Raw genomic sequence first — 27515 nt, forward strand, 5'->3', positions numbered from 1 at the left:
TTAAAAAAGAAAAAACCATTACATCTACTTACAATGCTTTTGGATTTGTTTTCAACCAAGTGTGTTTGAAATTAGCCAAAGTGGCCAATATCAGCCAAGCCTGGCAAATTTTCATTGTTATGGTTGCAAATTGTCTGCCTGATGCGTCAATTCAGTTCACTTCAAGGCTTTACTTAATTAGACTTTATATTTAAAAACTGTTTTTTGTAAAAAAATCGCGTTTTTGCAGAAAAAACACTGATGTAGATGAACGTAGAATGCAAAACTACAATTAAATCCAAAATTTCATCCAAATCGTTAGAGCCATTTTCGAGATACCAAATATATATATATTCACAAGAATTGCTCGATTAAAGATATAAGATAAATAGTATTTTTCCCTTCTCAAAAAAAAGGACATCCATTTTTCTCTCATTTTTCAGATTTCTTCTGAATTTATGAGAAAAAAAAAATTCCTTAACTTCTTTCAATAAAAATTTTACCCGGACTGCTATTATTTAAAGTCATCCCAAATTAATGAATGTGCTATTTGAATTAAAACTTCTATGTTTCCTTAAATAAACATCTCATATATTGTATTATCTCTATACTGTATTCTTGTTTTATTTTCTAAAGCAATGTAAAAACCTTTAAAGGTGAGAAGATTTTACATATTTCTTGCAGAGTTGTTCAAGAATGTTAAAAGATTGTTTAAAAAAGCATGAATTTTCATTTATCTGTTAGATGGAAATGTATTTCATTGCTTAATCGTTGTCAATTCTTATTGGCCGTTTCATTTAGGTTCTAATATTTATAATGAAGAAGGTAGTGTAAAGAAGAACGTTGCCCCTTATACTAGCGACAAAGAAGTCTTGAAATTCAACCATCCTTTGATGCTAATGGTATGCATCAAGTCTTTCTTCTCTCATGCATGATTGTTAAGAGTGTTTTGTGACATTTTTTCAAATTATTGTTATTACAGTACAACCTCGATATCTCAAATCTCTCGGGACGGGAAAAAAATTCAAGATATCAAGTTTTTGAGTTATCAAGGTTTTAAAAAAATTACACTAAAAACTCTCAGAATTGCACACACGTACGCTATATGCATTTATATATGTACTATAAGACCACTTTGAATTATGATCAATAAAGTAGTCTTCAATATTTTACTAGATTTGAAATTTTATAATTGTCGAAAGTGCACAGGAAGAGATTTAGAAATGAACAACAATTTCAACTTGGTTTTTCACCTAAAAATTAAAAAATTCGTATCTTCAACTAGTAGCTCCACACATTCAAAAAAGTTTTCAGCTGCCATTTTGTAGGAGTTAAAAAAGCAAAATGATGAAAATGAGGAACGCATTTTCCGTTTGCACTTAAAAATTGACTGGCGAAAAATCAACCCCCTTTTCTCAAAGTGGGCAACATGTTTGAGAGAAATGCACTAAGATTCTAAACTCTGGGGAAAACACAGCACCCCTTTCATACCAACACTTCCCTATTATCTTGCTTCAATTCCCTAATCACAAAGTTTCCAAGAAGAGAGATGAAAACTGGTCCCTGGAACTGGTTTTACTACAAAAATTGCCAAAGAAAAACGACAACTGAAACTTGCTTCTGTGCAAAAATTTCGATATATCAAAGGTTTCGAAAAATAAATTTCGATATAACTATGGAAAATACATAGGGGTTTTTATAGAAAGTGCAGGGGGAAAATATTTATTCGAGACATCAAGGGGTTCGAGATAAGGAGGTTCGAGATATCAAGGTTTGACTGTATTTCTTAAAGCAGTATTTTTAGAAATTTTGGAGTAATAGTTGAAATATATTTTTGTAATTTTTAACTGTTAATTTATATTTCTTTGTTTTTGTGAAAGTAGCAACAGCAAAAGGAATATTGCTGTTTACATAATCTGCCTGGAATGTTTGCACAGTTTATGTAGAACTAGCGAAAATACCCGGTGTTGCCTGGGTCAGTAATAATTGTGAGAAACAATCGCTACTTTCTTTTGTTTTCTGTTTTAACCAGGGTTGGCAAGTTTCTGCCGAGGCGGTTAAAACCACTGGTAGAAACCGGTTAAAACCGGCACAGCAAAAACCACTTTCTGCCATATTTGTGGCAGAAACTGGCAAAAACTCACAAAATAACAAAAAAAAAAATTATTGACATGTAATAGAAAATGAAAAAATAATTAATTGTCAACCAAAGCGCCATTTAATTACAATATTATCACAGTTCAAAATGAAATGTTACATTGTTTGGACCCTGCAGTTGCCTCTTAGAAAATGTGGTTTCTAAAATCTAAACAGTTTCTCAATTTAATATGCACAAATGAGAAACTTTAAAATATTCTTGCAACAGAAGAGCTACCAAGTAATGCAGCAAGGAACAGACAATATTTGTGAAATTTTCATCCATTGTATATTTTTTTAAAATAATCCACTATGTAGTAATTCGGGTAGTGGTAAAAATTTGACTGGAAAAATAAGTTTCGAGAAATGGGGTCAATTTGCTTTGTAAAGCTATATAGCATTAAGTACAAAATCTACGTTAATATTGGCAAGTAAAATTCTATCACTTTCTTCTTGTAGTACATAATAATTTCAATCACTCCCAATTTAGATGAAGCATATAAGCCAGCAAATTATGATCAGTAATGCCTGTTTAATTCTATATCTCACTCATCTTCCCTAAGCACCCATATGATTTTTCATCCTTTGTTAGATTAATCCAAGTATTACGAGCATAGCTGCAATTGAAAAGTTTCCTTTCCAAACTAAATCAAGGGCACAAGCATAGGATTTTATTTTTTTAAATGATGAAATGAAGTTTAATTTTTTGCTTTACATAAACAAATATCATTTAGTAATTACTTGAGTTACTAGAGACACTTTCAAGTTTTTGCCAGTTTCTGCCGGTTTTTACCGGTTATAACCAGTTTCTGCCACTGGCATGGCAAAAACTAGTTTCTGCCGGCAGAAAGCCAGCCCTGGTTTTAACTGAAAGAACTCAAAACACTCCGCTTTGACGTCATTAAAAATTGAGCTTCATCCTTACCCATAAAAGTAAAACAGCAATAAGTATAAAGAACGAAAGGGTATTCATTTAGAAACGAAAGCGCAAAGTGAAGCATATAAAAATTCGAAGAATTTCCAAAATATATCTAACAAAAACAAAGATTACTAAAAAAATCGTGCGCTTAATTTAATTAAATACTACACACACAAAAAAAGAAAAAAAAAATGCTCTCTACTATGTTTCTATAAGTGTGCAAAAAGTGAGTTTCCAAATGTTTAAATGACTTTAGACTCATGTTTGCTCTGGAGAAGCCTTGATTCAAAATTTTCATTGTTATTACTTTTAATACTACTGTTGTTAGGCAACCAATTTTCCTAACAATGGGTTTTATATTTAATCATAACATGGGGAAATGACATGAAATTTACTGTTTTCCACCATAGCTTTTTAAAACTAAGTTTTTAAGGAATAAATTATAGCCTAAGTTGCTCCCTGATAATGTAGCTATCTATGGTGAAAAATGGTTAAAATCCGTCCAGTAGTTTTGAAGTTTACCCCGGACATCCGGACAGAAGTAGCCTTTTATGTATAAAGATATGTAAATTCTATGGAAATGCTTAGAGAATATGAAAGCTCTTTGTAATTTTTGTTGAAAAGTAATCAAACGGGTTTGAAGAATGATTTTTATTCTTTACTTAACCTAAACAAATGTGGAATATTAAGAATCTGAATTTTTTTTTTTTAAATCCCTGTCATTCATTAAAGTCTATAGAAACCATCTATCTGCTGTATGCAAGGCTGTTTTTGTTTATCAAACATGTTACGAAAGGAAGTAAATCATTTTCCAAAAGTGTTGGCAACCTTAATTTGCATTAGGTTTTTTTTTTTCATTCGTTCATTCCTTCTTGCAACAAGATCGCGTCAGCAGAATATGCAAATTGCCGGTAGCATTTAAGCTCCCGGCACTTTGCTTCATTCTCTTCCCTTTTCAATTTGCAACCCAAGTCAGACTTGGTTGTTTCTTTCGGCAGCTCAGTGGAGTCTGTCCGTTTTTGCCGATAGTTTCGGCTTGCTGCTCTTGACATGAATATCATAGCTCAGTATGTTTAACGTTTCATACTTTGACTTAGAATGTTAGATTCAAAAGTCATTTAAAGTATTATGAGCTACTTAATAATGTAAAGAGCGTATTCCCAATATTTCGTTTAACATGTCATTGTATATATCATAGCCATAATAAACAAGTTACTTTTTAAATTTGGCTCTTCATGATGTTGCACAAGATAAATATGTTTTTTCAAGAAGTATCATACGTCCTGGTTGAGCTTCCACTTAAAGTTAATAAGCTGAGCACTTTTAGAAGCTCACAGTTTAACAAAACAAAAATGTTTGTTATCCATACCTGTGCTTTCAAATCAAATATGTCAAAAAGCTTAAAATGTCGACCTCGACATTCTTTCTTGATTTGAATTTTCTGATAACTGATAATTCTGTCCTGCAGGTCACCTACAAACGGGAAAACCTCCTGAGCCATCCTTTATGCGAGAGCCTGCTGATGTACAAGTGGAAGAACTATGGCCGTTATGTCTACTACGGCAACCTGGCGGTTTTCGTGTCGTTCCTGATCTTTTTCACGTCATACATCGTCACTGCCATTCCCCCGTGTCCTTTAGGAGATGAGCAAGACCCCAAGTGCTGGTGAGCTTTGCCTGTATTGATGGTCTTCCATTCCAGAGTTTGTTTAATTCTCCTCTATTGCGATGCAGGGGACGGATTTAGATCAGGGTTTAAGCTGGGTTCAAAAGTTCTTTAGCATAAAAGCTAAAATTGAGGGGAAAATGTTAGCAAAATGCTAAAATGTTACAAATTCTCATATATTTATATATGCATAAGTGTGTTTCATCTCCAGTTGAAAATAAAATTCGTATTTCATCTGTGACATCTTTGAAGAAATAAGTACAACAGCTATTTTTTTAAAACATAAAATAAAGAAAGAAAACACGATTGGTGTTTAGAACGTCCTCCTCCTAATAAAGCAGTTATTGGGGGGACATAATGCTAGATAAGACTAATAGTTATTGAACTTAATTATAGTTTAAACATCTTAGCTAAGATTTAAAAAGATTAAGTTGATTATCGCCATACATGCTTCCTCTTTAGGATCATAGATTTCTTCTTTTTTTTAAAAAATTAATTTATTTTTTATCTGAGCAAAAAAGGGAAAATGCATTGCTTTATTTTCGCAATTCAGAAGGTGTTTTCGCATTATGCGAAAAATGCGACCGTAGCGGAAACCCTGATTTAGATTAAATATAGTCGTAGACCTGATAAATTGTAGATAACGTTCATTCTGTTGTAGCTGTATCAAGGACACATCATACTAAATTAAAGACTTTTTGTGATTTGTAACTACGAAATCAGCTAACTGACTAATGAGTCATTAAATCAAAGGTTTTATTTTGACAAATTTAAACTGCAGTCAGTATTGAAAACTTTAAGCCTTTTGTTGTCTTTTGTGTATGGGGAGACGGGTGAAAAAAGGATTAATCTTCCTATTTTCAATACCAGTTTTAATCCCATCATCAAGCTAAAAAAAAATTTTTTTTAATTTTGTTTCCTATTTTTTAACAAATTTTCTTGCACTTTCCTTTCAAGGCATCCTTTAATGATTTTTTTCTTTCTTTATTTGTGCAGCACTATTTTCAGTGTTATTTACCATTTTTAACCCCCGACACACAAAGGAAGGGTGTTATAAGTTTGACGTGTCTGTGCATATGTAGTCTGTCTGTGGCACTATAGCGCCTAAAGGGATGGGCCGATTTTGAAAAACTTTTTTTTGTTCGAAAGGAGAGTTGATCGAGAGTGTTCTTAGCTAGGTTTCGTCTTCAGATGACCCTAATCAAAGAAGATCTTAATTAAACCACTAAAATGTTTTTCCCGATTTTAGCAGTGAAAACATATTTAAAAATCTTAAAATTTAGTACCAAAATAAAGTTTTTTTTTTTCATCTGCGTCTTATAGAATGTGTTTGGAACTTCCATGTTGTATAGAATTTGAGTTACGATGCTTTTTAGAGCAGATTCTAACTACGGCTAAGCCTTTAATCGCGCAATTGGTAACCAAATTCATTGTTGGACGACAAGGAAATTAAAAGCAATGATTTGAAATTTTTATCTGTTGCCAGTTTCTATTAGTTAAAAAATAAAATACTTGTAATTGATTTTAATAGTATAAGGCTTTTAAAAAGATTTTCAATTTCCCCTCTTGATTCTACATTTGCGACTCAGTCGGCATTTTTAAAAAATTTTAATTTTATCATTGTTAACTACAGAGATTTTTTTTACTGTAATAAGCAAGATTCAACCTTTATGTAATAATAAATACTTTATGTATAATTTTAGTGTTGCAAACTGTTTACTTTCACCATATTATTATTTTTCTTGTAAGTCTTTCCTTGATTGTAAAATGCACAAAGCTGTCAAAAGCACTCAAAGAGTGTCCCCCACCCCTTCCACTTGCTTAGAAACCTTTTGAGAAGGGATTGGTTAGCTGTGCACATTGTTTGTAGAATTCACAAAATGGTTTTTGAAAATAAATTCTTGTATAAATTTTTTGCATAATGTAAACTTTATATGGTTTGCATTATACAAAATTTTTCACATAATGTAATCTTTTTCTTTTCTCTCTTTTTTGTATATTTAATGCTGTTTTTTTTTCTTTCTAGCTATATTAGTAACTTTACCTGCCAACCATATATTGGAGCTTGTGATATAGACATGGATAAAAATTTCCCGAAAATATGTAAAACTTTCATTTATGTTCTAGCCGTTCTTCATTTGCTGAAAGAAGTAAGTTGAATTATGTGATTTTTTCCCCCCTCCATTAAAAACGTTGGTGCCACTTTTAAAACTTGTCTATTTTGTGTACCTTGAATTAAGAAGCTTGATAGGCTATGGCTGCAGTTTTCAAAATTTAGTTCCACATTTTTGTGATGAAGAGCGTTTTAAGGGTGTACTCAAGTCCCGTTTTACACTGAGAGTCTTTTTTTTTTGTTTCAGTATTGGTCCATTTGGTAATTTTTTCAGCGTTGGTTACTTTTTCCAAGCGTAGGTCACCATTTCAAATAAAATATTTCCCTTTGTTCGTTAAGATAAAATCATGAAATTGCTTAAACAGTGCAAGATTGTGTTTTGGAACTGCATAGTTCTTTTTTAATGCAAAAAAAAAATAATAATATTGCTAATGGAGGGAAAATGTCCCTTGACAAAGGCTTGGTTTCTGACTGAAAACTGAGAATAGCCCTGTAGCTGAGGAATAAGTTGGGCTTAAAACTCATGAGTTTGAGATAAAATATTTTGAACTACTCTTCGTATATTCAGTAAATTACCGCCCATTAGCCAGGGCTAAAGCAGAAATACATGAAATACACCGCCAGCTCAGTCATTTCCAGCCGAAATGACTGAGCTGGCGGTGTAGTTCATGTATTTCTGCTTTAGTCCTGGCTAATGGGCGGTAATTTACTGAATATACCTTGCCTCGCGTTCAATCTTCGAGTTGAACCGAACCATTGCTTCGGTCACTCGTCTGGTCCGTGCTAAATCTATATTAGCTACCAGTTTGTTTGGGACTCTTGGCTTCCTTAAGAGGTTTTCCACCTCCAGCTCATTCACTTCCTATGCCGGGCTGATGAGTGCTAATAAGCACGAAACTGCAGTCCTCGGCATGGAATTGACTGAGCTGGCGGTGTATTTCATGCTCTTCATACTCTTCTTCTGCTCTTGTGAAAACGAATTTAAAATATGTGCATGGATCTGGGCAAAAATATTTCTTAAAAAAACAGTTATTATAAGGCAGGAAAGTGCAAAAATATTTCAGGCACATGTTTCAGCATCAGGAGGAACCCTTTCATCAGTGCATGAAAAGCTGTCAGTTGAAAACCATCAGAGTAGAGAGAGAATGATACTTTTGTATGATAGAAGCTCTCATCTTTATCACTGATGAAAGAATTCCTTGAAATACTGAAATATGTGTCTGCATTATTTTTGCACTGATGTGCTTTTAATAGTCGCAACTCATCAAAGGTCATCAGTATGAACTTACTATTACTTTAACTAATACTTTATGGTTTTATTTTTCATGATGAAACTTTTTCGACTGATTGATTTGCCATCTTTCTCAGGTGTACCAGATCCTCCAGAACGGAAGAAAGTACCTGAACCTGGAAAACTTCCTGGAGTGGTGTTGCTACCTGAGTGCCCTGGTGTTTGTCTCGGATTTCGACAAGTGCTCGGCCCAGACTGGCATCAGACAGGTATGCCCCAGTCAGGGCCCGATTTAAGGGAGGGGCCTCCACAACAAAAAGGCCCCCACAATAAAATTATTACAAAATATCCTAACTTTCACGGGTCAGCAAGTTTACGTTTTTTCTCCCAGATTTTTTTTTTTGATGTGTATTTTTACAAAGAATGCTTGCACAAAAATAATATTATTATCAATATATCAGAAAGCCCTGATTGCAAGTATACATTTACTATCAATTTTTTATTTGATCGAGCATTTCAGTGGCTATATATATATATATATATATATTCACACACATATTCACACACATATTCACACATATTTTCACACATATATTTCATTTAATTTGAATATAAATCTGATTGAAATAGATTTACTTATGGCAGGCCGACAGGCCTGTTCTCCATAAGCAATCGGAATTTTAGAAATAAACAGTGGATTTTGCGATTCCATCTATTCTCTTAATTTCAAAGTTTTTAATTCGAAAACAGTTTAGTGAAGTTGAGGGGGACAGTTTCATTATTATTATCTGGCGACAGGGAATAATTCAATCTAACAGGAAGCCTTTTTATCTAATAAAGCTAATCCCTTATGTTAACTTTTCTCAACCATTTTCGATTATCTACCAGTAGAATTTGAGTGGAGAAAAATACAAAAACACTTAACAAGGTAAAAGAAAAACTACTGCGTTATTGACAATACTTGCTGTGATTTTCAAATATAAAACCACTAGTGGTACCCGCACGGCTTTGCCCGAGGTAGAAAAATTTTAAGGTCTTCTGGTTTGCTTGTATATTTACAAGTAATGTATGGTGAATTTCTCGCCAATTGGCTTGTGCCTATGCTACGGTTCCACGTCATGATAATTTTGTAATTTACTCGTCTATCATTTTGTTCTTAAAATTGGAATAGAAAAAGAACCACATCGAATTTTCGAAAAATCCCTTTGGGGTGCACATCCCATGCTACAAACCAACTTTGTGCCAAATTTCATGAAAATCGTCCGAACGGTTTAGGCTCTATGCGCGTCACAGACATCCAGACAGACAGAGATCCGGACATAGACTTTCAGCTTTATTATTAGTAAAGGAGAAGAAATCACTGTTCTTATCTGTAAGCAATTAACACTTTGAAAAACTTTACCGAATTTTATTGCAAATAAACTGCAAAATCAATAAATAAAAGTACTTTATTTGGTAAATTGTGAATAAAGTTTTTATTTGAAAAAAAAAAACTTTTACTAAATGAAAACAAAGAAACCAAGACTGCGCTGATGCACCGTGTGTTTATTCAAAATGGTTAGTCATAATATGCTTGATTCATTTAAGCGGCGTGTTGGATTCAAATAGCTAGCAGCTTTTTAAGGTTGAAGCTGAATTTCGTTCTATTTTTGAGGGATTCATTAAAGCAGCTGATTCAATTACCTGATGCTCACTGCATTACACTGTAACTGGAAAGTCTCCCGTCAAGGTATGACGAGTGAAAATTGCTTCTCCATTCAAACGAAGCCATTGCCTGTTTGGTGATGTTTTGATAGTTGAAATGTTAACTCCGACACCAGTGGATGAACCGTAAATTCCAGTAGATAGTCTTCATTGTTTTTTTTCTTCTTCCCCCCCAAATGGCACAGTCTTAGCAGTAAAACAGTTCTTTTTTGCTATGCCTAAAACGACTTCTTTGATCAGCTCAACTTTTTCTTGCAAATTTAAAATTTTAAGTTTTCTCTTAGCCATTTTTTTAAGGTCTAAACTTTGAGGGATAAGCGAGACAGCCCCTCAATCACACGCTTTCTTTAACAGATAAAGAAAAACAGCAAATTTAGAACAACCTTACAGCTTTGTAGAACAAAACGCTAATTCGAGAAAGAATCCCTTCTGTCGAGACAACAGTCCCCGCCCGACCTTTTTTCCCCAAAAGTGGATATTTTAGTCCTAAATGTACCGCCCCCCCCCCCTTCTCTATTTTTTTCTGTCCCGGGCTCCGCAAAGTCAGAGCTTTGGTTTCCCCCTGTGCAGGTTTTTCTTTTTAAGAAAAAAAAAATGAAGCAAACAATACCTTTAGGAAAAAAAAGATAAAACATTTACAAGGTTACCTACAAAATATCGAATTCCTATTTATTAGATCTACTTGGTCTAGACGCCTTTTGATGCAATGCAGTGGCGCCAGCTTTTTTCTTTTTGTTCATACTAGAAAAAAAAAAACGATTTCGACTTATAGAGTTACATTAGCATGGAAAATTTGACAAGGTCAGGGGGAAAAATTCGACTCATCGAATATTTCGACTCAACGAAATTCGGTTTATCGAAAATAATTAACATGCATTCTCCGTTCAGTTGGACGGGAATTAATAACCACTTCGGCTTGTCGAAGTTTTCGACTCATCTAAGTTCGACTTATCGAAGTTTCACTGTATATATAACAGGGTTCGTACGCTCCGGGAATTCCGGGAAAACCGGGAATTGTCAGGGAAAATGACACTGTCAAAAATGTCAGGGAAAAGTCAGGGAGTTCTCAAATTTTGTCCTCCAAAAATTTTTTTTCCATTTTTTTCCCCAAGGAATTAACTACCATGAGATCAAGTCTTCGTTTTATTGTGATTTCACGAAAAAAATTGTAAATTTTTATCTAAACCGACGCTGGCACTTAAAAACTGCGATCGAGAAATGAACGTTTTTTTTTTTTTTTCACAACGAAAAATGCGCCAAAAGATCGAAGATTTTCTTACATGGAGTCAGTGAGGGGAACACATTTCTTTCTACTGCCTAAAGTTTTAGATGGGTTTCCACAACATTCTATTCGGTTCAGGGTTCGTACGCTCCGGGAAAACTTGGAATTATCATGGAAAATGACTTAGTCAAAAATGTCAGGGAATTTTCCAAATGTGTCCCCAAAATTTTTCTTTTCCCAATTTTTTCCCAGGGAATTTGGTTTTATGAGATCTAATCTTCATTTTTATCGATGTATTTAAAAAAAATTGTAACAATTTTAAAGCAATGAAAAAAGTGGCGACCCAAAAAATCTTCAGCAGCCGCCATTTTTGGCTCTCAGTAGTTCCCAAGGGAAAAAAAATCAGGTGAACAGCAATTATGTACAAACTCAAAAGGAGAGAAGACAATTTACTGCTTCGGAAGCACAACCTGTAGATGGGAAGATCGATCGGGGAAAATAGTTTTTTTTTTTGATCGGAAAATCATTTCAGCTACATGTGAAACGCAGTCGCCATCTTTGGTCATTCACAAGATAGATGTAGATACGATCCTAAAATGCCTAAGTTTCTAAAAACAAAGCAGAATTGGATGTTTTCTTTAATTGAAAACTGATGAAAATAACAAAAAATGGTCTACAAATTGTTTTTCTATTGTTATTTAAAATAATTTTCTTGAGAAATAAAAAATTTTGTTCTTAAAACTTAATCTTATCCTCACTGCCTCGGACGCAAATGTGATAAAAACTTTTCAATGAATTGTAGTTTCATGAAGATTAATTATTTTTTAATTGTCTTCATTCGACAAATTAAAAAAGTTATTTCTTATTTTTGGGCATAGCCGCCATATTTGGTCATTCCCAAGATGGAAGTACACTAGACTTTTTAAGTGCCTAAGTTCCCGAAAACGGCATTGGATGTTAATTGCAATGCAAACTATTGAAAACCACACAAATTGTGCCTTTTTTTTCCGGATAATTTGTAATTATTTTCTGGAAAAATACAAAATTTAATCTTTATAACATTTTTTTGTTTTAATTGATTTAGACTCTTATGTGCTAAATACTGACTATTTTGTTTTTATTGTATCCTTTTAAGGATTATTAATTATTTATTACTACTTTTATACTACAAATCCAAAAATCTACATATTATTTTAAATTTTTCACTTTGTCGCCATATTTGATCGTTTGCACAATGGAAATAGACTTAAACTTCCAGAAACAGAATTGGATGTTTATATCAATGAGTAACATTGAAAATAACATTAAAATGTGCAAAAAGTTGTGAATTTTTGAAAATTAACTAATACTTTCTGGAAAAGAAAATTTGAAATTTTAATGTAAGCGTCCTTTAATATGTGAAGAAAAAAAAAGATTATTGGCATTGGCCTATGATTGGCGGATGTTGATTTTTGTTACTATGCATTACATGGTATGCCAATTGATGCAACAAGTTAACCATATTTATACTAAAATTTAGCTTTGCATTTTGCTCAATATGTTTTGTGTAACCTACTTATAAGAAAATAAAAAGTATTGTAAACCAAAAGCGGATGCTAAAAGGTTGCTGCAGGACTACAGCAAAACGCTATAATATTACGCGTGACATCAAAAAAACCCTAAAATAAGTTGAAAGTACTCTGTTTTCAACAAATTAAAACAATTTTGAACAAAATGTTTAAAAAAAACTTAAAATTTTGACAGAGAAAACAAAGGAAAAAAATCTAAGTTTTTTTTTTTTTTAAATCTAAGGGGAGAAGTTTCAGTTCTTCTGCATTGCTACTTTAAACAATTTTAATTATTTTGAAAATATTACTATTTAAACTTAAATTTTTAATGAAGCGAGTAACCTGGAATTTTCTAAAAAACAACCTGGAAAACCTGGAAAAGTCAGGGAACTATTTTTAACCAAAAGTGTATGAACCCTGTATAAGTGGCAAAATTAAAAGTTTGGAGATAACCAGTACAAATGGTAGGCAAACCCCTCCTCTGTCTTGGGGCAAGAGATAGTACTAGTAGCCCTGGTAGGTGCTGCTGTACAGCATGATTTAGGGAAAAAAATCAATGAAAGCCAACCTAGAACGTTATCTTTATGATTTTACTCGAAACTTAAAAATATCCTCTTACATCCCTTTGCTTCTCAGTGTCTCAATTGATCGTGCCGTGGCACGAGTTTCATTGTTGAAACTCGCAAGTTACTTGATCGTCAGCTGTTATTTATACAAAGACATGGGCGCCCAAATGCAAAGTTGCAAGGGGGGGGGGCTCAAATATTTTCCCTGTGGTTTAGCTGGATATTTTCCCCGTGGAAACTGATTTCAGGACGGATTAGAGTCATTAAAATTTGACATTTCTAATAACTTATTCATTAATGACTGGAGAAGAAATGTTTTTACATTTTTGCAATGAAAAAAGTACTAAAAGCAAGGAAGTTCTAATTTCAAAGGGGGAGGGGGCTTGAGCCCCCCCCCCTTGCCCCCTATATGGGCGCCCTTGTACAAGGATGTGGTTTCCTTGTCAGTATCAGTGTCCCGATTCCGAAAATGGCGTTCTTTCGCACAGGTGTGGCAGTGGGAGCTGGGATCGCTCTCCATCTTCTCTGCCTGGATGGTGCTGCTCATGTTCATCAGCAAGTTCCCTTTCCTCGGGATCTACGTCCTCATGTTCATCCAGATCCTGAGCACCTTCGTCAACTTCTCCTTCGTCTTCTTCCTCTTCGTGGTCGCCTTCGCCCTCGCTTTCTTCACCCTGCTGCAGAATCAGGTAAGTCCCCATGTCACCTTCGAGTGTCCACCCAAGAAAGCATCTTCGGCTCCTTTTTTACTTTCGTCTATATCTAATATATAGAAGAAAGTATTGGATTCGTGCAAATTTTCGAATTTCGAATTTTGACGGATTCGAACGTTTTGAGGTGTGCTGAGTCCATTTCGACCATTTTTGGAAAATGTCTGTCTGTCTGTGTGTGTGTGTGTATGTGTGTGTGTGTGTATGTATGTGTGTCACGTCTGTGTGTGACCAGTTTTTTGTGGCCGCTCTACAACAAAAACTACCGCATGAAATCGAACGAAATTTAGTACACATATGTGCCCCTATGTGAACTTGTGCCCATTAGTTTTTGGCGCGAATTCCTCCAAGGGGGGTGGAGCAATGGGACGTTTTTTCGAGTTACGCGTGATTGCTATTCCTCAGGAAGTTACTGGCGGAATCAAACAAAATTTGGTCCATATGTTGCCCCTAACAGGAGCAGGTGCTGATTCAATTTTGGTGTCAATAACTCAAACGAGGGTTGAGCTATAGAACGTTTTTTGTCGTCAATTGTGACTGCTGTATCTCAAGAAATAATGAACGGAATGAAAGAAAAATTTATCGGCAAGTAGCCCTTAGTGGGTATAAGAACTGATTTTATTTTTGTGTCAACAGCTAAAAAGGGGGTAGCGCGAACGCCCGTTCTTTTTTTCCATTTTGAGTGCCCTATCTCAAGAAGTAATGCTACGTTCTGGTTGAAATTTGGAATATATGTGAATCCATGTGTAAACAGGCTTTGGTTCTATTTTGACGCCGATCGCTCCAAGAGGTGTTGATTTTTTTTTTTTTGCGAATAAAAATAGCTTTATTAATGCAACAATAAGAAAGATAAATCGTAATAGATTGTCGTCTGCGTATTTCTCGTGATTTTAATTGTATGGAAATGATCGGAAATATTATCTCAATGATTTAAAATTTTGAACTGTTGCCATCTTATGTTTGTTAACAAATAAAATATTTGTAATTAATTCAAGCAAGGCTTTTAAAATTACTTTCAATTTTCGCTCTTTGCTTTGCTTTTGCAATAATTCAGACATTGGAATGGTTGTCAAGTTTTTTCATGTGAAATTTTGTTTTTGTTGGGAATATTGCTCCCTCATCAAGCATGGGGAGGGATCAGAAAAAAAAGAAAAATATAGAAGAAAGTTTCGTGATGGCCACAACATACTAGTTTTGAATCCCAAGATGAATGTTGTTGAATGTTAAAATTATGCTATGTTGTTTCCTTTTTTTTAGAGTTTTAAGATGATTCATTTGTGACCTTTGTTCACAAAAAGATTGAATTTCAGAAAATGTATGAAAACATGTTCCCAGTTGTTGATTTTTATGATTTGTTTTGTAACCAATTAATTTTCCTTTTCTTCGTTAAAATTAAAACTTTTAATGTGATTATAACTAAATTACGAATTCTAAAACTATATATACTGACATTGTATGTTAAAAAAACGTATCTCATCTTTTAAACCTTTGTTTTTTTGCCTAAGTATTACAGGGTGGCGACAGATCAGGGAGATCAGGGAAAAGTCAGGGAACTTTATCACTCAGGGAAATATCAGGGAATTTTGAAAAAAAATAACAAAAATTCAGGGAAAATTGATCAAATGAAGAAAAAAATTTTTATTTTCCTTGCAAAATGAAGTACTTTGATTCCCTACGAATTTCCGCCAATTATTTGTTTTAAAAAGTAAAATTATTGAGGTGCGATTATGCAGTGCCGCATATTTGTGCATCTTTTTTCTTCAAGGTCAAAGAATTCAATCTAAGGATGAGCTTCCTAAGATTGCTTCTGTATCTGTAAGTTGTTTATTTTATCTAGCTTGAATTTTCCTTCCACGCATTCCATGTTACGTAAAATAAACAACCCTACAGGCAAAGCGGAAGCAGTCATTAATGACTTTGCTCCCTTGCCTTTACTCATTGTTTTGAAGTAACTGCCGTAAGTAATCTCGAAGGAAACCATTATCATTGGTAACGTAAATCAGGGAAATTTAGTGAACTCAATCAGGGAAAAGTCAGGGAACTTTTTTTTTCCAGTTCCTGTCGCCACCCTGGATTACTTATTTTGCTTACTAAATATTCATTGAGCAACCATCCCTGAAAAAAAACAGCTCATTATGCCCTTCTAAATTAAAAATAGCAAACTGTGGTGCTAAGGGGGGGGGGGGGTGTTGATAGCCTCAAGGGCATTTAGTATAACAATATTTTAGTACAATGAATGCAATAAGTATAAAATGTATGTTACACACAAGACAAACGCTAATTTCAAAGAATTTTAAGAGGTGGGCAATGACTAAAAAAAATTGCAACAAATAATTTGAAGCACATGTGAAAGCTGGTCTATTAAATTCATTCACCATATAAAAAATGAATGTTCTTTTCAACCATTTCAGGACTGCACATTTTTATTTTTTCGGTGATCCCTTAGAGTATACGCCATATACTCTTGAACATTTTTTAGACATATAGCGTATACCCTCAAGCTTCAAAAATTTTTATATTTTGACATGTTATGTACTAGCAGTACCCACATGGCAATGCCCAATCTAAAAAGTTAAAGGAAGTCCGTTCAACAAAACAAAAATTCACTCCCCCTTCTGATATTAAATGATCATTTTTCTTCAACTAAAATGTGTATGCACCTTTTCAAAAAACTTATTAAAGTGTCTCTGGAATTTAAAACTATTCGCCAAAACACATGAAAAGATTAACCATTGCTTTAAAACTCAAAATTATCTTTCAACTTCATAGTTCATCCCTTAACGCACGAAGCAACCACGCTACCGTAACGCTGCCCTTTAGCGAGTGAGGCCTCCCCCCCCCCCCCCCGCAATTTAAAGTGTTTCGCCAAATAAACAATGCTGTAATAAAAACCTTATAAAGAACAATCAGAATTGAATAATACGACTAATCAATTTACTTAGATTAGTAACTACCTTCAATTATAAGAACAAAACAAAAGTTAAAGAAATAAGGAAAACAAAACCCAATAGAAAAATGCTACAAAATCAAATTATGTACCTGAACATCACAAAAAACGCATTCAAAAATCTGTTCGCTGAATCTGAATCGCAGCTATCGACACTGTCAGCCGGCGCCCTCTCGAAGAGTTAACTTACCCCACCATCTATTGAGAATTCATAGAACTAAACAATTATTTAAACATTTAATTTGCAGTAATAAATATTTTGGTGAATCTGGTTTAACAAAATGGCCTGTAGCCTTCCTCAGTGAATGGACGATTCATCACAAAAAGAATTTTTCAATTCGTACCAGTAGTTCCCAAAATTAGCGCGTTCAAGCAAACAAACTCTTCAGCTTTAATAATAGTAGTATAGAAATAAATTTTCCTGTTTTCATAACATTTTTTATTGCTGCTCCATTCCTATTAGTCATAGCATGATGTCATCAGGGTTCGTATGCCTCCTGAAAATCCTGAAAAACTCCTGAAATTTAATTTTTTCTTCTAAGGACTCTTAAAATTCCTAAATTTTTGTTTTAACCTCCTGATTTTTCTCCTCTCCTCCTGAAAGTTTTCAACAACAATCGCTAATTTTAATTCCATGTCATCTCTGTTTAGGCATCCATATTGAATCGCTGGGAATCAATCAAAATTATCCTATTATACAGATCACCCAGTGCTTTTCGCAAAGGGTATGCAAAGTATGGGGGAGGGGGCAAAGTATGTATTCGCAAAGACATGGGGTGTGTTCAAACCGACTGACCTATTACTCTGTTCAAACATGCCCATTAAGGTTACTGATTGTAACCGCCACTATAGAACGAACCAAGAGCATGTGCTAGGTTTTGTGTTAACAGCTATTAAGCATATTTTCTATATTGCTAATTAGTTGTGCTATTGCTATTTTGTAGTATATTTAGTGCTGATAATGTGCCGATAAATCTAATATTTTGTGTATTCATGTTATTTCCAAATATTTTGAATCCAATTTTTATTCATTTATTTATTTTATTTATTTATTTATTTATTTATTTATTTATTTATTTATTTATTTTTTGATTGAATAGTGTGTGAAAAAAAAAATTACTAATCGATTAAAAATTTGACAGCAAAGTAGATTTAATGTTACTGAAACTAATTTTCTTGTAAAAACCGCTCGTGTTATTACTCCTGAAAATTTTGCATTTGACTCCTGAAAACTCCTGAAATTCATTTTGTCTGGAAGAGTATGAACCTTGTGTCATATAGCCTATAACCTTCCTCAGTGAATGGACGATTCAACACAAAAATAATTTTTCAATTTGAGCCAGTAGTTCCTGAGATTAGTGCACTCAAACAAACAAACATCACTGCTCTATATTATTAGTATAGATATGATCGCATATTGTGCGTAACTGATTGCTGGGAGTACACCCTCAGAAAAATTGATGGGAACATTACTAAATATTGCAGTGTTCTAACATGTGTGAATTTTTAAATGAAGTACAATTCTGCCGTGGGCAAGTAAAGGGCAGTAACTGCAAATTTTTAATTTTTTTATATTCTTCTATTGTACTTCAGCTTTATTGTACAAGGTTGTTTATTTGGTTTCTGGTGAAAAAAAGCACAAAATAGACGTCTAATTCCAACATTTCCCTATTATTAGTAGTATGGAATCCAAGCACTTTCCTTTAAATAACTCGAAAATTAATTTCTGCAGACACTTCCATTTACCTGCCTACGGTAAAATTTAACTTAGTTAAATTTAATTTTTATGTATACAATAGAAGACCGTTATAACGCACACCTTGGGACCAGAGCTTTTGAGTTATACAGGTTTTTGCACTATATAGATCATTTCACAAATTTTGAAACTAATATTCAGAATATATCTATAAATTAGCACTTCAAAATGAGATTTATCTGCAATGAGTATTAAAGCACCAATATTACAATTAGTCATTCACAAATAAATATGTTTCACAATCAAAATCCTGCACTTCTGCTAGCTTCATGGTTTGCATAACAGCTGCATTTTCAAGAGCCATCTCATATTTTCTTTTTACTGTGAACACTAATTTTCATTTTAAAACTTTGAATTGAGATGGAAAGATGAAAAACTGTTTTAAAATTTAATTTACCTAACCATTTTTATGTTTGCAAGACAAAACAGAGGGAGTTTTTAACTTGAAAACCTATTGTTTACTTCTGAAAAGTAGTGCAGTTTATAGAGAATTGCGTTATATAGGTCGGCGTTATAACGGTCTTCTACTGTAACTCTTAATTTTAATTCTACAGTATACTCCCAATTATCCGTGTGTGGATTATCCAGTTTGCGGATTATCCGTGCATCATTTCGGAATCACACCTTTTTAAAACTTCTTTTCAGGCGATAAAATCAGGTTAATACGAAGCGTACCTTACTATCCGTGCACAGAGGTCAAATCGGGACACGTGTCCTTCCCTCATGTGCTCTATTGTAGCTGCCTGGTCAAAGGTAAAATCAGTTACCCTTGCATGATCTTGGAGAAAAATCTTGCCACAAGAGTCATTGGATGAAAGAATCATCTTCGATTGCCGAAGATAATATCGATAACATCATTGAGGAAGTTAAAGAAATCGAAGGTTTCGAATCTGTTGATGCTGAAAATGTAGAAAAGAGGTTTAAAAGCGACGAATGTGAATCAGGATTTCAATGTCTAACTGACGAAAAATATCATTGAACTTGTTACTGAATCAAACGCAAGTGATGATACCGAAAACAAAGATTAAGAACATGAAGAAAATACAATTTCACATTCTAGTGCTCTACAATCTGTGGAACAATTATTGGATTACACGAGTGAAAGAGGTTACGATTACGGAGAAATAATTGCAGTAAGAAAAATTCGGTACGGTCATACGCAACAATTTAAACAAACAGAGAAAACAAAAATGTATCACCGATTTTTTTTTTTTTTTTGCAATAAATTTCGAAGAAAAGTTCCTGGTTTGTGTGAGTATATACATAGTTTTTTTTAATTTCCCCTTAAATAGTTAGCCTGCATATTCCTTAAATGATTTTTCAGATTATCCGTGTTTTTCGATTATCTGTGCTACTCCGCCCGGTGATTAGCACGGGATAATCGGGGAGTATACTGTATTTTGATTCAAGATCCAGCATTTTAGCAATGTAAATATTCCAAAACTGAAAATTTGCATTTATGGCCGTATTGAACTGCATCAAATCGAACTCTGTCTTTCCCCCAGAACCCTTTCGAGAGTCCCCGGCGAGTTAAGTAAAAACAGTAAAATTTCGGTTGAAAACTGTTTATTAAATTTTTTAACTATAAATATTGTGTTTAATAGCGCGATCTAGAGACAAATTTTCTTGTGTAAATGCTAACAGTCCACAGAACATAATTCCTATTTCAATTCCTAATTAAAACTTAATGAGACAGTTCCAACTTGTGAACATTGTATTTTTCTGTTGAGTTCATCATTTATAGTATATTTCAAGCAAGTTCATGTAATCCCTAAGATTGGTAAACGAACTTGAACAATATTTGCGCTTGGCCTATAGACTATTGGTTTCCCGTGAAAGAAAGCTCAAAATAGACGTCTAATTCCAACATTTCCCTATTATTAGTAGTATGGAGTCCAAGCACTTTCCTCTAAATATCTCGAAAATGAATTTCTGCAGACACTGCCTTACTTGCCTATGAAAGAGTTTAACTTGATTAAATTTAATTTTCATATATAACACTTAAGTTTGAGTATATTTTCTTTCAAGATCCAGCATTTTAGCAATATAATAGTCCAAAACTGAAAATTTGCATTTTATGGCTGTATTGAACTGCATCGAATCGAACTCGGTCTTTCCCCCAGAACCCTTTTCGAGAGTCCCGGCGAGTCCATCATCAAGACGGGGGTCATGATGATCGGCGAGATAGAGTTCGATGCCATCTTCAACGACCCGGACAACAAGGTGTACTTCCCGGGGCCCTCCTACCTGCTCTTCGTGTGCTTCATGCTCCTGATGGCCATCATCATCATGAACCTGCTCATCGGATTGGCCGTCGACGACATCAAGGGGGTCCAGGAGAAGGCAGAACTGCAGCGCCTGGCCATGAAGGTAACCTTCCACGAACCTCTGGGGACAATCCATGCATGGCGCCACTAGATGGCGCTGGCACTTAACTGTTGGATGGGAAGGTATGATTGAAACTAACTCTTGCCCAAACAACGTAATACATTTAGCAGAGTGAAATTGGAGTTCGTGAATCAGTATAATTGAAGACGAATAGCTCATTAAACATCATTTAATTTATTAAAAGATAAAAAACAAAGTATATGGCTTTAACAAAAAGTAAATAAGGATAAGTATACCATTATTGCAAATACCCCGTTGACCTAGACTAATAAGTAATTATCAATTGACCCGACGATCGTTCATGAGGAACGAAGTCTTCAATGGACAAACGTCATACTACTTCAATTAAACAAAAAAAGGCTAACAGCCTAAGCTTGCTGAACAGACAGCAAGTTGGCTTGCCTGACATGAGCCAACGCGTCTAGGCTGTGCAAGAAGTGAGAGAGAGATCAACTGATAACAGCTTTGCTTATATTCAGAATCTCATTAGCATATCTTCACTTCAATGCTACCTGATCGTGATCTTCAGTGGCCAAGCCCGAAGCGTGTGCACGTGACGTCACCTGTTCTAGAAGGATCGACGTCAAGGTAGTCACGTCATGGGCAACGCCCACTACACGTGCCGTTCTCTATTCCAAGACTAGTTACGTCACGGATTCTAGCGTTCGTTAAGGAACAATGATATGAAAACTGCAAATATCTAAATGTTATCTAACATGATAAAAAAATGATAATAAACCTTCTCTTAGATTGACATACTATGTCTATCATTAACGGGCCTCGACAATCTTTGGCTTTTCTGTGTTAAACCGATGCAGCTCCTGCATCCACCAGTCATTGTCGATGTTTCAATACAGCTCATGCATCCACCCAGGCCCGTGTCCAGGATTCCATAAAGGGAGGGGTTTTTTGCAGGCCTGTCATTTCAAAATTTTTTTTTTTTTGGGGGGGGGGGGGGGGTGAGGTGCAAAAAATTTGTTTAATGGTCACAATAAGGGGCTTAGCGGTTCAGAGTGCAGGGGGGGATGGTTCAAATCCGCAGAAGATTAGATTTTAAGTTATATACTACCTATTCTATTAATATATTTTATACACAGCAGAACCTTGTTTATCCAGCCCCTGTTTATCCGGATCAAATTTGTAGAACAAAATATATTTACGTAAATAATCATTTAAAATTATGATTTCAAGAAGGGAAGTTTAAATACGCCAAATACTCGGTTTCATTTTGATCAAGCATACTATTCCTGCAACGGACATACAATAAAGTATAGTACTAATTTAGCAAACAATATGATATACTTTGGATGTCAGCCCAATGCTATTGCAGCTGAATTATAACTGATGAAGTAATTGAGAAAAAACGGTATGATGTAGTTTTGTTAGAAAGCATTGTTTTTTTCGTGCAATAAAAGATAAGTCTGCATATTTAAGAATATTATTGATTATTATCAGGATTTTCATTTTTTAGGATTGCCTTTGGTCCCATCTAGTCCGGATAAATGAGGTTGTATTGTACATACATGTAAGGATCGCTATGAACCCCACCTCCCAGAAGGAAATTTCTGGTTGTGCAAGAAAACCTCAGTATTTATCCATTTTGCTGCTTGTTTAGATTCCAACCTATTATCTGTTTAATGAGCAATATATTGCAACAAATACTGAGAAAATTTCACAAATTCTATTATGACATATGTTTTCAGGTTTTAATATTCTAAGATAATGCTTAGCAAACTAAATAGGAGGAGTTTCGATGCATGCAGATATAAATTACATAAACAAACCCAATTACTATGCATCTACAGAGCGGCAGCACTCATCGCTTTTTGTGACACGCCCCAGATCAAAACCCCTTATGAGGAGCAATATTAAACATGTATTGGCAGCTTATTCAACCATTTCCTCCATCTCTGTTTTTCCAAAATATAATTTTAGTTGATTAAGAGAAGACAGTCGCAAGTTGCCAGGCAACTTCAAAGAGAATGCTTTTTTAAAAAAAAGTTCTGTACACAAATTTCAACATTAAAGCTAATTGTTAAACATGCACAATTCTTCATTTATTTTCTTATTTTTTCCCCAATGGGAGGGGTTTAACCCCTAAAACCCTCCCCTTGGACACGGCTCTGCGTCCACCAATCAATGACAATGTTTCAAAGTTTGTTTATTTTTGATTGGACGTCACCCATTTTGACCGCAAGAGTCGCCACAGGGTATCTACTCCTGCATTCACCAATCAATTGCAGAGTAATGGAAAAAGGGGTGCCCTGTAGCGCCCTCTTTGTTACCATAGGTTTCAGCAATTGCCACGGCCTGCAAATATTAAGTGGGGCCATGATCCATGTCGCCAACAAAGGGCTATTCGCTACTCCAGAGCTGGAATACGCTACCTTTCGGTGATTAACAATACTAAGTCTGCATATTAACTAAGTAAATATGCAGACTTATCTTTTATTGCACGAAAAAACAATGCTTTCTAACAAAACTACATCATACCGTTTTTTTCTCAATTACTTCATCAGTTATAATTCAGCTGCAATAGCATTGGGCTGACATCCAAAGTATATCATATTGTTTGCTAAATTAGTACTATACTTTATTGTATGTCCGTTGCAGGAATAGTATGCTTGATCAAAATCCTACTCCTACTTTCGCGGAATGGAATGTTCACACTAAAAGGTGAAACATTCCATTCCGCGTGTTTTCTTTGGGGGTAAATTACAGGCTTCAGACAGTTTATGGTGTAATGTAATTTCAGAAGAATGGAAAAGAAAGCGTCCCACAAACACAATGAAAAATTTCTATTGCTCACTAAGCGTCAAAGCAAGTTATAAGTTACAGCATTTGTTTGTTTTACCTTTTTCATCCGCCATTAGACAGTGGCTGCAGCGCCCCTATAGTTTATTGGAGTTGCGAATAAACTTGCACATGTGTTTCCTGATTATCAAGAAATCTATTTATCACCACCATTCTAGTGATTTTTTTTTTTTTTTTTTTTTTTTTGTGATACAAGGAAAGCAATTCTGTTCACATTTGCAGCTGCATGTGCATTTCATTCACATCCTTTATTCTGTGTTTATGTTTGAAAATAATTTATTTGTTTTCATTAAAATTATATATTTTATTTATGTATTCTTTTACTATTTCTTGAGTTGTAGCAAAAGTATTTGTTGTTTTCGTAAAAAGGTAAAACTGTGAAGGTAAAAAAAAGTTATATTTTAGGAAAGTTGAAGCTTTTTGTTTTGTTCCTTAAGTTCTACAAAGTGGGGGGGGGGGGGGGGTTCTGCTACGGTAGCATTTTTTGCAAAATGCAAAAATACTTGATCTCACAAGATGGAAGTAGGCAAGATTCTTCAGCGCTTAAGTTTGCAAAAAAAAACTAGAATTTGATGTTTATTCAAATGCAAAGTAATGAAAATAATGCAAATTTTGCTGTGAAGCATTTTATTTATTTATTTATTTAATTAATTATTTAAAATAGATTTCTTGAGAAATGAAAAATTTTGTATTTAAAATGTCATCTTATCCTTATTGCATTGAACGCTACTGTGCTAAAAACTATAACAGTTCAATTACATTGATGTTTAATGAGGATTTTTTATTTTATAATTATTTTTCTGCTCCAACTTTCAAAAACCTAAATCTTAATTTTTAGCGCAGTCGCCATATTTGGTCACTTCCAAGATGGAAGTTGATAAGATTCTCTAAATGCTTAAGTTTCCAAAAACAGAATCAAATGTCTATTGCAATACAATGCAAACTATTGAATATTCCTGTGCCGTATCGTTTTCCCGTGGATTATTAATTATTTTCTTGAAAAATTCAAAATTTTTTCCTTCAAATTTTATTTTCATATTATTTTTTCCTTAATGCTTTGGACGTTAATGGGCTAAAAGCTGATTCTTATCTAAATTATAGTTTTTTTTGGGGGGGTTTTAATTATTTATATTTATTTTTATGCAACAACTTCAAAAATCTGTTATCTTAAATTTCATTCGCACGATGGATGTAAACAAGACTATTAATTGCCTAAGTTTCCAAAAACAGAATTGGATGTTTATCTCAATGTAAACTACTAAAAATAACACAAAAAGTGCCAGAAATAATGTTTTTTTTTTTAAAATTAGTTATTGTCTGAAAAAGTGAAATTTTATCAGCAAAATTGTATTTGATCCTAACTGCTTCAGAAGCTTTGTGATAAACTAAAACTATTTCATCTAAAATGCAGTTTCTTGCCGACTTCTCATGGATTTTTTTATCTTTATTTTGAAAAAAAAGAAAAAATAAACAAATAAAAACCTATCTTAACTTAAATTTATCTTAGTGGAGCATTACGTCCCCTCAGTACTGCATGTATTGGGGGGAGTGGACTAGTTCGCTTTTAAAAATAAAACTTGTGTTTTCTCAACAGTAAGTACAATTTTAATTTTTTTGTTTGAAATAAAAATAGTTACTGCATATTTATTTCTTTAAAGATGCCACTGCTGAACTTTGAATTTAGTTCTCGAGTATAGCTGAAACACATTGAGGCATTTAGGAAGATAGGTGAACTTCGACATCCAGTTTAACTCTTTTGCTAAAAATCTTTCGAACTTAGCTTAAACCCTGGTTCTAAATTCAACCATCTTTTACGAAACATATGGATTCCCGAGTTTCCAAATCGATTAACTACACTTTTTAAAAAAATCCTCATTTCTGTTTTAACAGTGCTTAATCTATGCTTAGCATGTGAATTTATAGTAAAGTTTTGGTTCAGTACATTTCTGACCATGTGATGGCAGAAAATGTAACACAAGGGCCAATTTACTCCTATGGATAACACAATCTTCTTCATCACTTTTCTCTACTTTTTGTTTTATAGAGTTAATCAATTTGGCAAGTGAGACATCCATATACAGTGGATGATCAAAAATCCGTACAAGTTGGGAGAAGTGGTTGTGCGGATTTTAGATTTTGCAGATTTCAGATCATTAAGGAGGCCGTACCTTTATATTCAAAAAAATAAAAACAATAAATAAAAATAACATACTTACAGTTAAAGTCAGACCAAACAACGTAAGTAGAAGCACAAATTTGTAAATTACAGCAATTTGCTGTAATTTACAAATTTGTGCTTCTACTTACGTTGTTTGGTCTGACTTTACTATTCAGCACAAAGGTATTTATTTATCATACTTACAGTTATTTACATTATTTATTATACATATTTACAATTGATACTGGCTATGTACACTTTGAAAACATTTCTGAGATTGAGGATTGTATCAAATTTTTGTACTGTTTAAGCTTAAGTTTCTTTTGAATACTGTACAACATTAGGATTTCCCCTAAGTTCTGACTATAGAACACTCCAAAAAGCATAATATTATTTTTTCACCACAATATGTTTGAGAACATTATATTTTTCAGCCGAAAACCAGCACTTTGGAACCAGCCTAAGAAAACATGTATCGGAGAGGAGAGACTTAGAGCTTACATCTTTCAGTCATTGCACCAAATGTAAAGCAACAAACTATTTTGCTAGTGACTGTTTTTGCATTGGGATCATCTTTTTATTCAGTGATTGATAGCGTAATGTGAGGAAATTCGTTTGCGGCGGATTATTGGCGACAAAATAGCAGTTTTACGTTTGCAAAAATTATCGTTCGGCAAAATTAAGTTTTGGGAAAAAGCAAGGCAGATTTCGGATGTTGGCGGATTTCGGGTCGGCGGATTTGTGGCGCTCCACTGTATCTCTACATAGTATAAAATGAAGTCTCCAAAAAGCATCTGTGTGTTTGAACTCGCAAAACTCGAGAACTACCCGGCCGATTGCGCTGAAATTTTAACAGTTTGTTCCTTTAAGTCCTGAGAAGGTTTGCAGACCAGTTCGAAAACAATTCGATGAATAGTTCTTTTTTTATTCCAATTTAGGCCCAATTTTCTCATAAATTCCCGAATATGGGGGTGAAAAATTACTCGCAAATAGTAATATTACATATCGTTAGAAAGGGTAGAATTTTCCGGGTTCTACGCTATTTGTTTCAATGCTCTATCTTTATTACAGCGGGAGTTATTTGCGTTTTTAGCTCGATTTTTTGTAGGCTTAGCTGAAATTTAGGTACTACTTTCTTCATTCAATAAATCAATAAAAAGTGAAGGAATTGTCCCACGGCTTTCTTTTTGACGTCATTGGAAAAAGCGACCTTTTTTACTCCAGAATTAACTCGACCTATGGTCGAAAAAGTAAGCTTTTATCTCGAAAGGGAAAAAGTTACAAGCCTTTTTAAATCAAGTTTCAGAAATCTCGATTCCATTCAAATTATGAACCATTTTCTTTCGCATTTTAATTCCTTAAACTTATTTTATTTTGTGTTTCCATGGTTACGCATTTTAAATCCATTTTTCTGGATTTAATTTCTTAAAAGTATTTTAATATTTGCCGTCATTGTTTGGAAGGGAAATCATGATTTTTTTTTAAATTTATTTTTTACGCCTTATTGTTGAATATACGTCACTTGACACAAATTTTATTTTCAAGTAGGACCGGGCAACGCAGCTAGTGTATTACTAAATGTCTTTTAATGGCAGTTCTGAGTTTGTTAAATGACATAACTTTCATGAATTTTCCGACATCTATTATTCCTCTGTTGCAG

General features: G+C 34.0%; 1 protein-coding gene across 1 annotated transcript in view; it reads left to right on the plus strand.

Moving 5' to 3' along the window:
* The window catches only part of LOC129217798 (transient receptor potential cation channel subfamily A member 1 homolog), a 101499-nt gene that overhangs the window by 63967 nt on the left and 10017 nt on the right, over positions 1 to 27515 (plus strand). Inside the window, exons 17-23 of the mRNA XM_054852139.1 lie at positions 781 to 881; positions 4503 to 4699; positions 6726 to 6849; positions 8181 to 8312; positions 13571 to 13771; positions 20001 to 20024; positions 20644 to 20865. Of these exons, the coding sequence (XP_054708114.1) occupies positions 781 to 881; positions 4503 to 4699; positions 6726 to 6849; positions 8181 to 8312; positions 13571 to 13771; positions 20001 to 20024; positions 20644 to 20865 (1001 nt within the window). The remainder of the gene's footprint in view (positions 1 to 780; positions 882 to 4502; positions 4700 to 6725; positions 6850 to 8180; positions 8313 to 13570; positions 13772 to 20000; positions 20025 to 20643; positions 20866 to 27515) is intronic.

Source organism: Uloborus diversus, chromosome 2, assembly GCF_026930045.1.
Source record: "Uloborus diversus isolate 005 chromosome 2, Udiv.v.3.1, whole genome shotgun sequence".
Taxonomy (NCBI): domain Eukaryota; kingdom Metazoa; phylum Arthropoda; class Arachnida; order Araneae; family Uloboridae; genus Uloborus; species Uloborus diversus.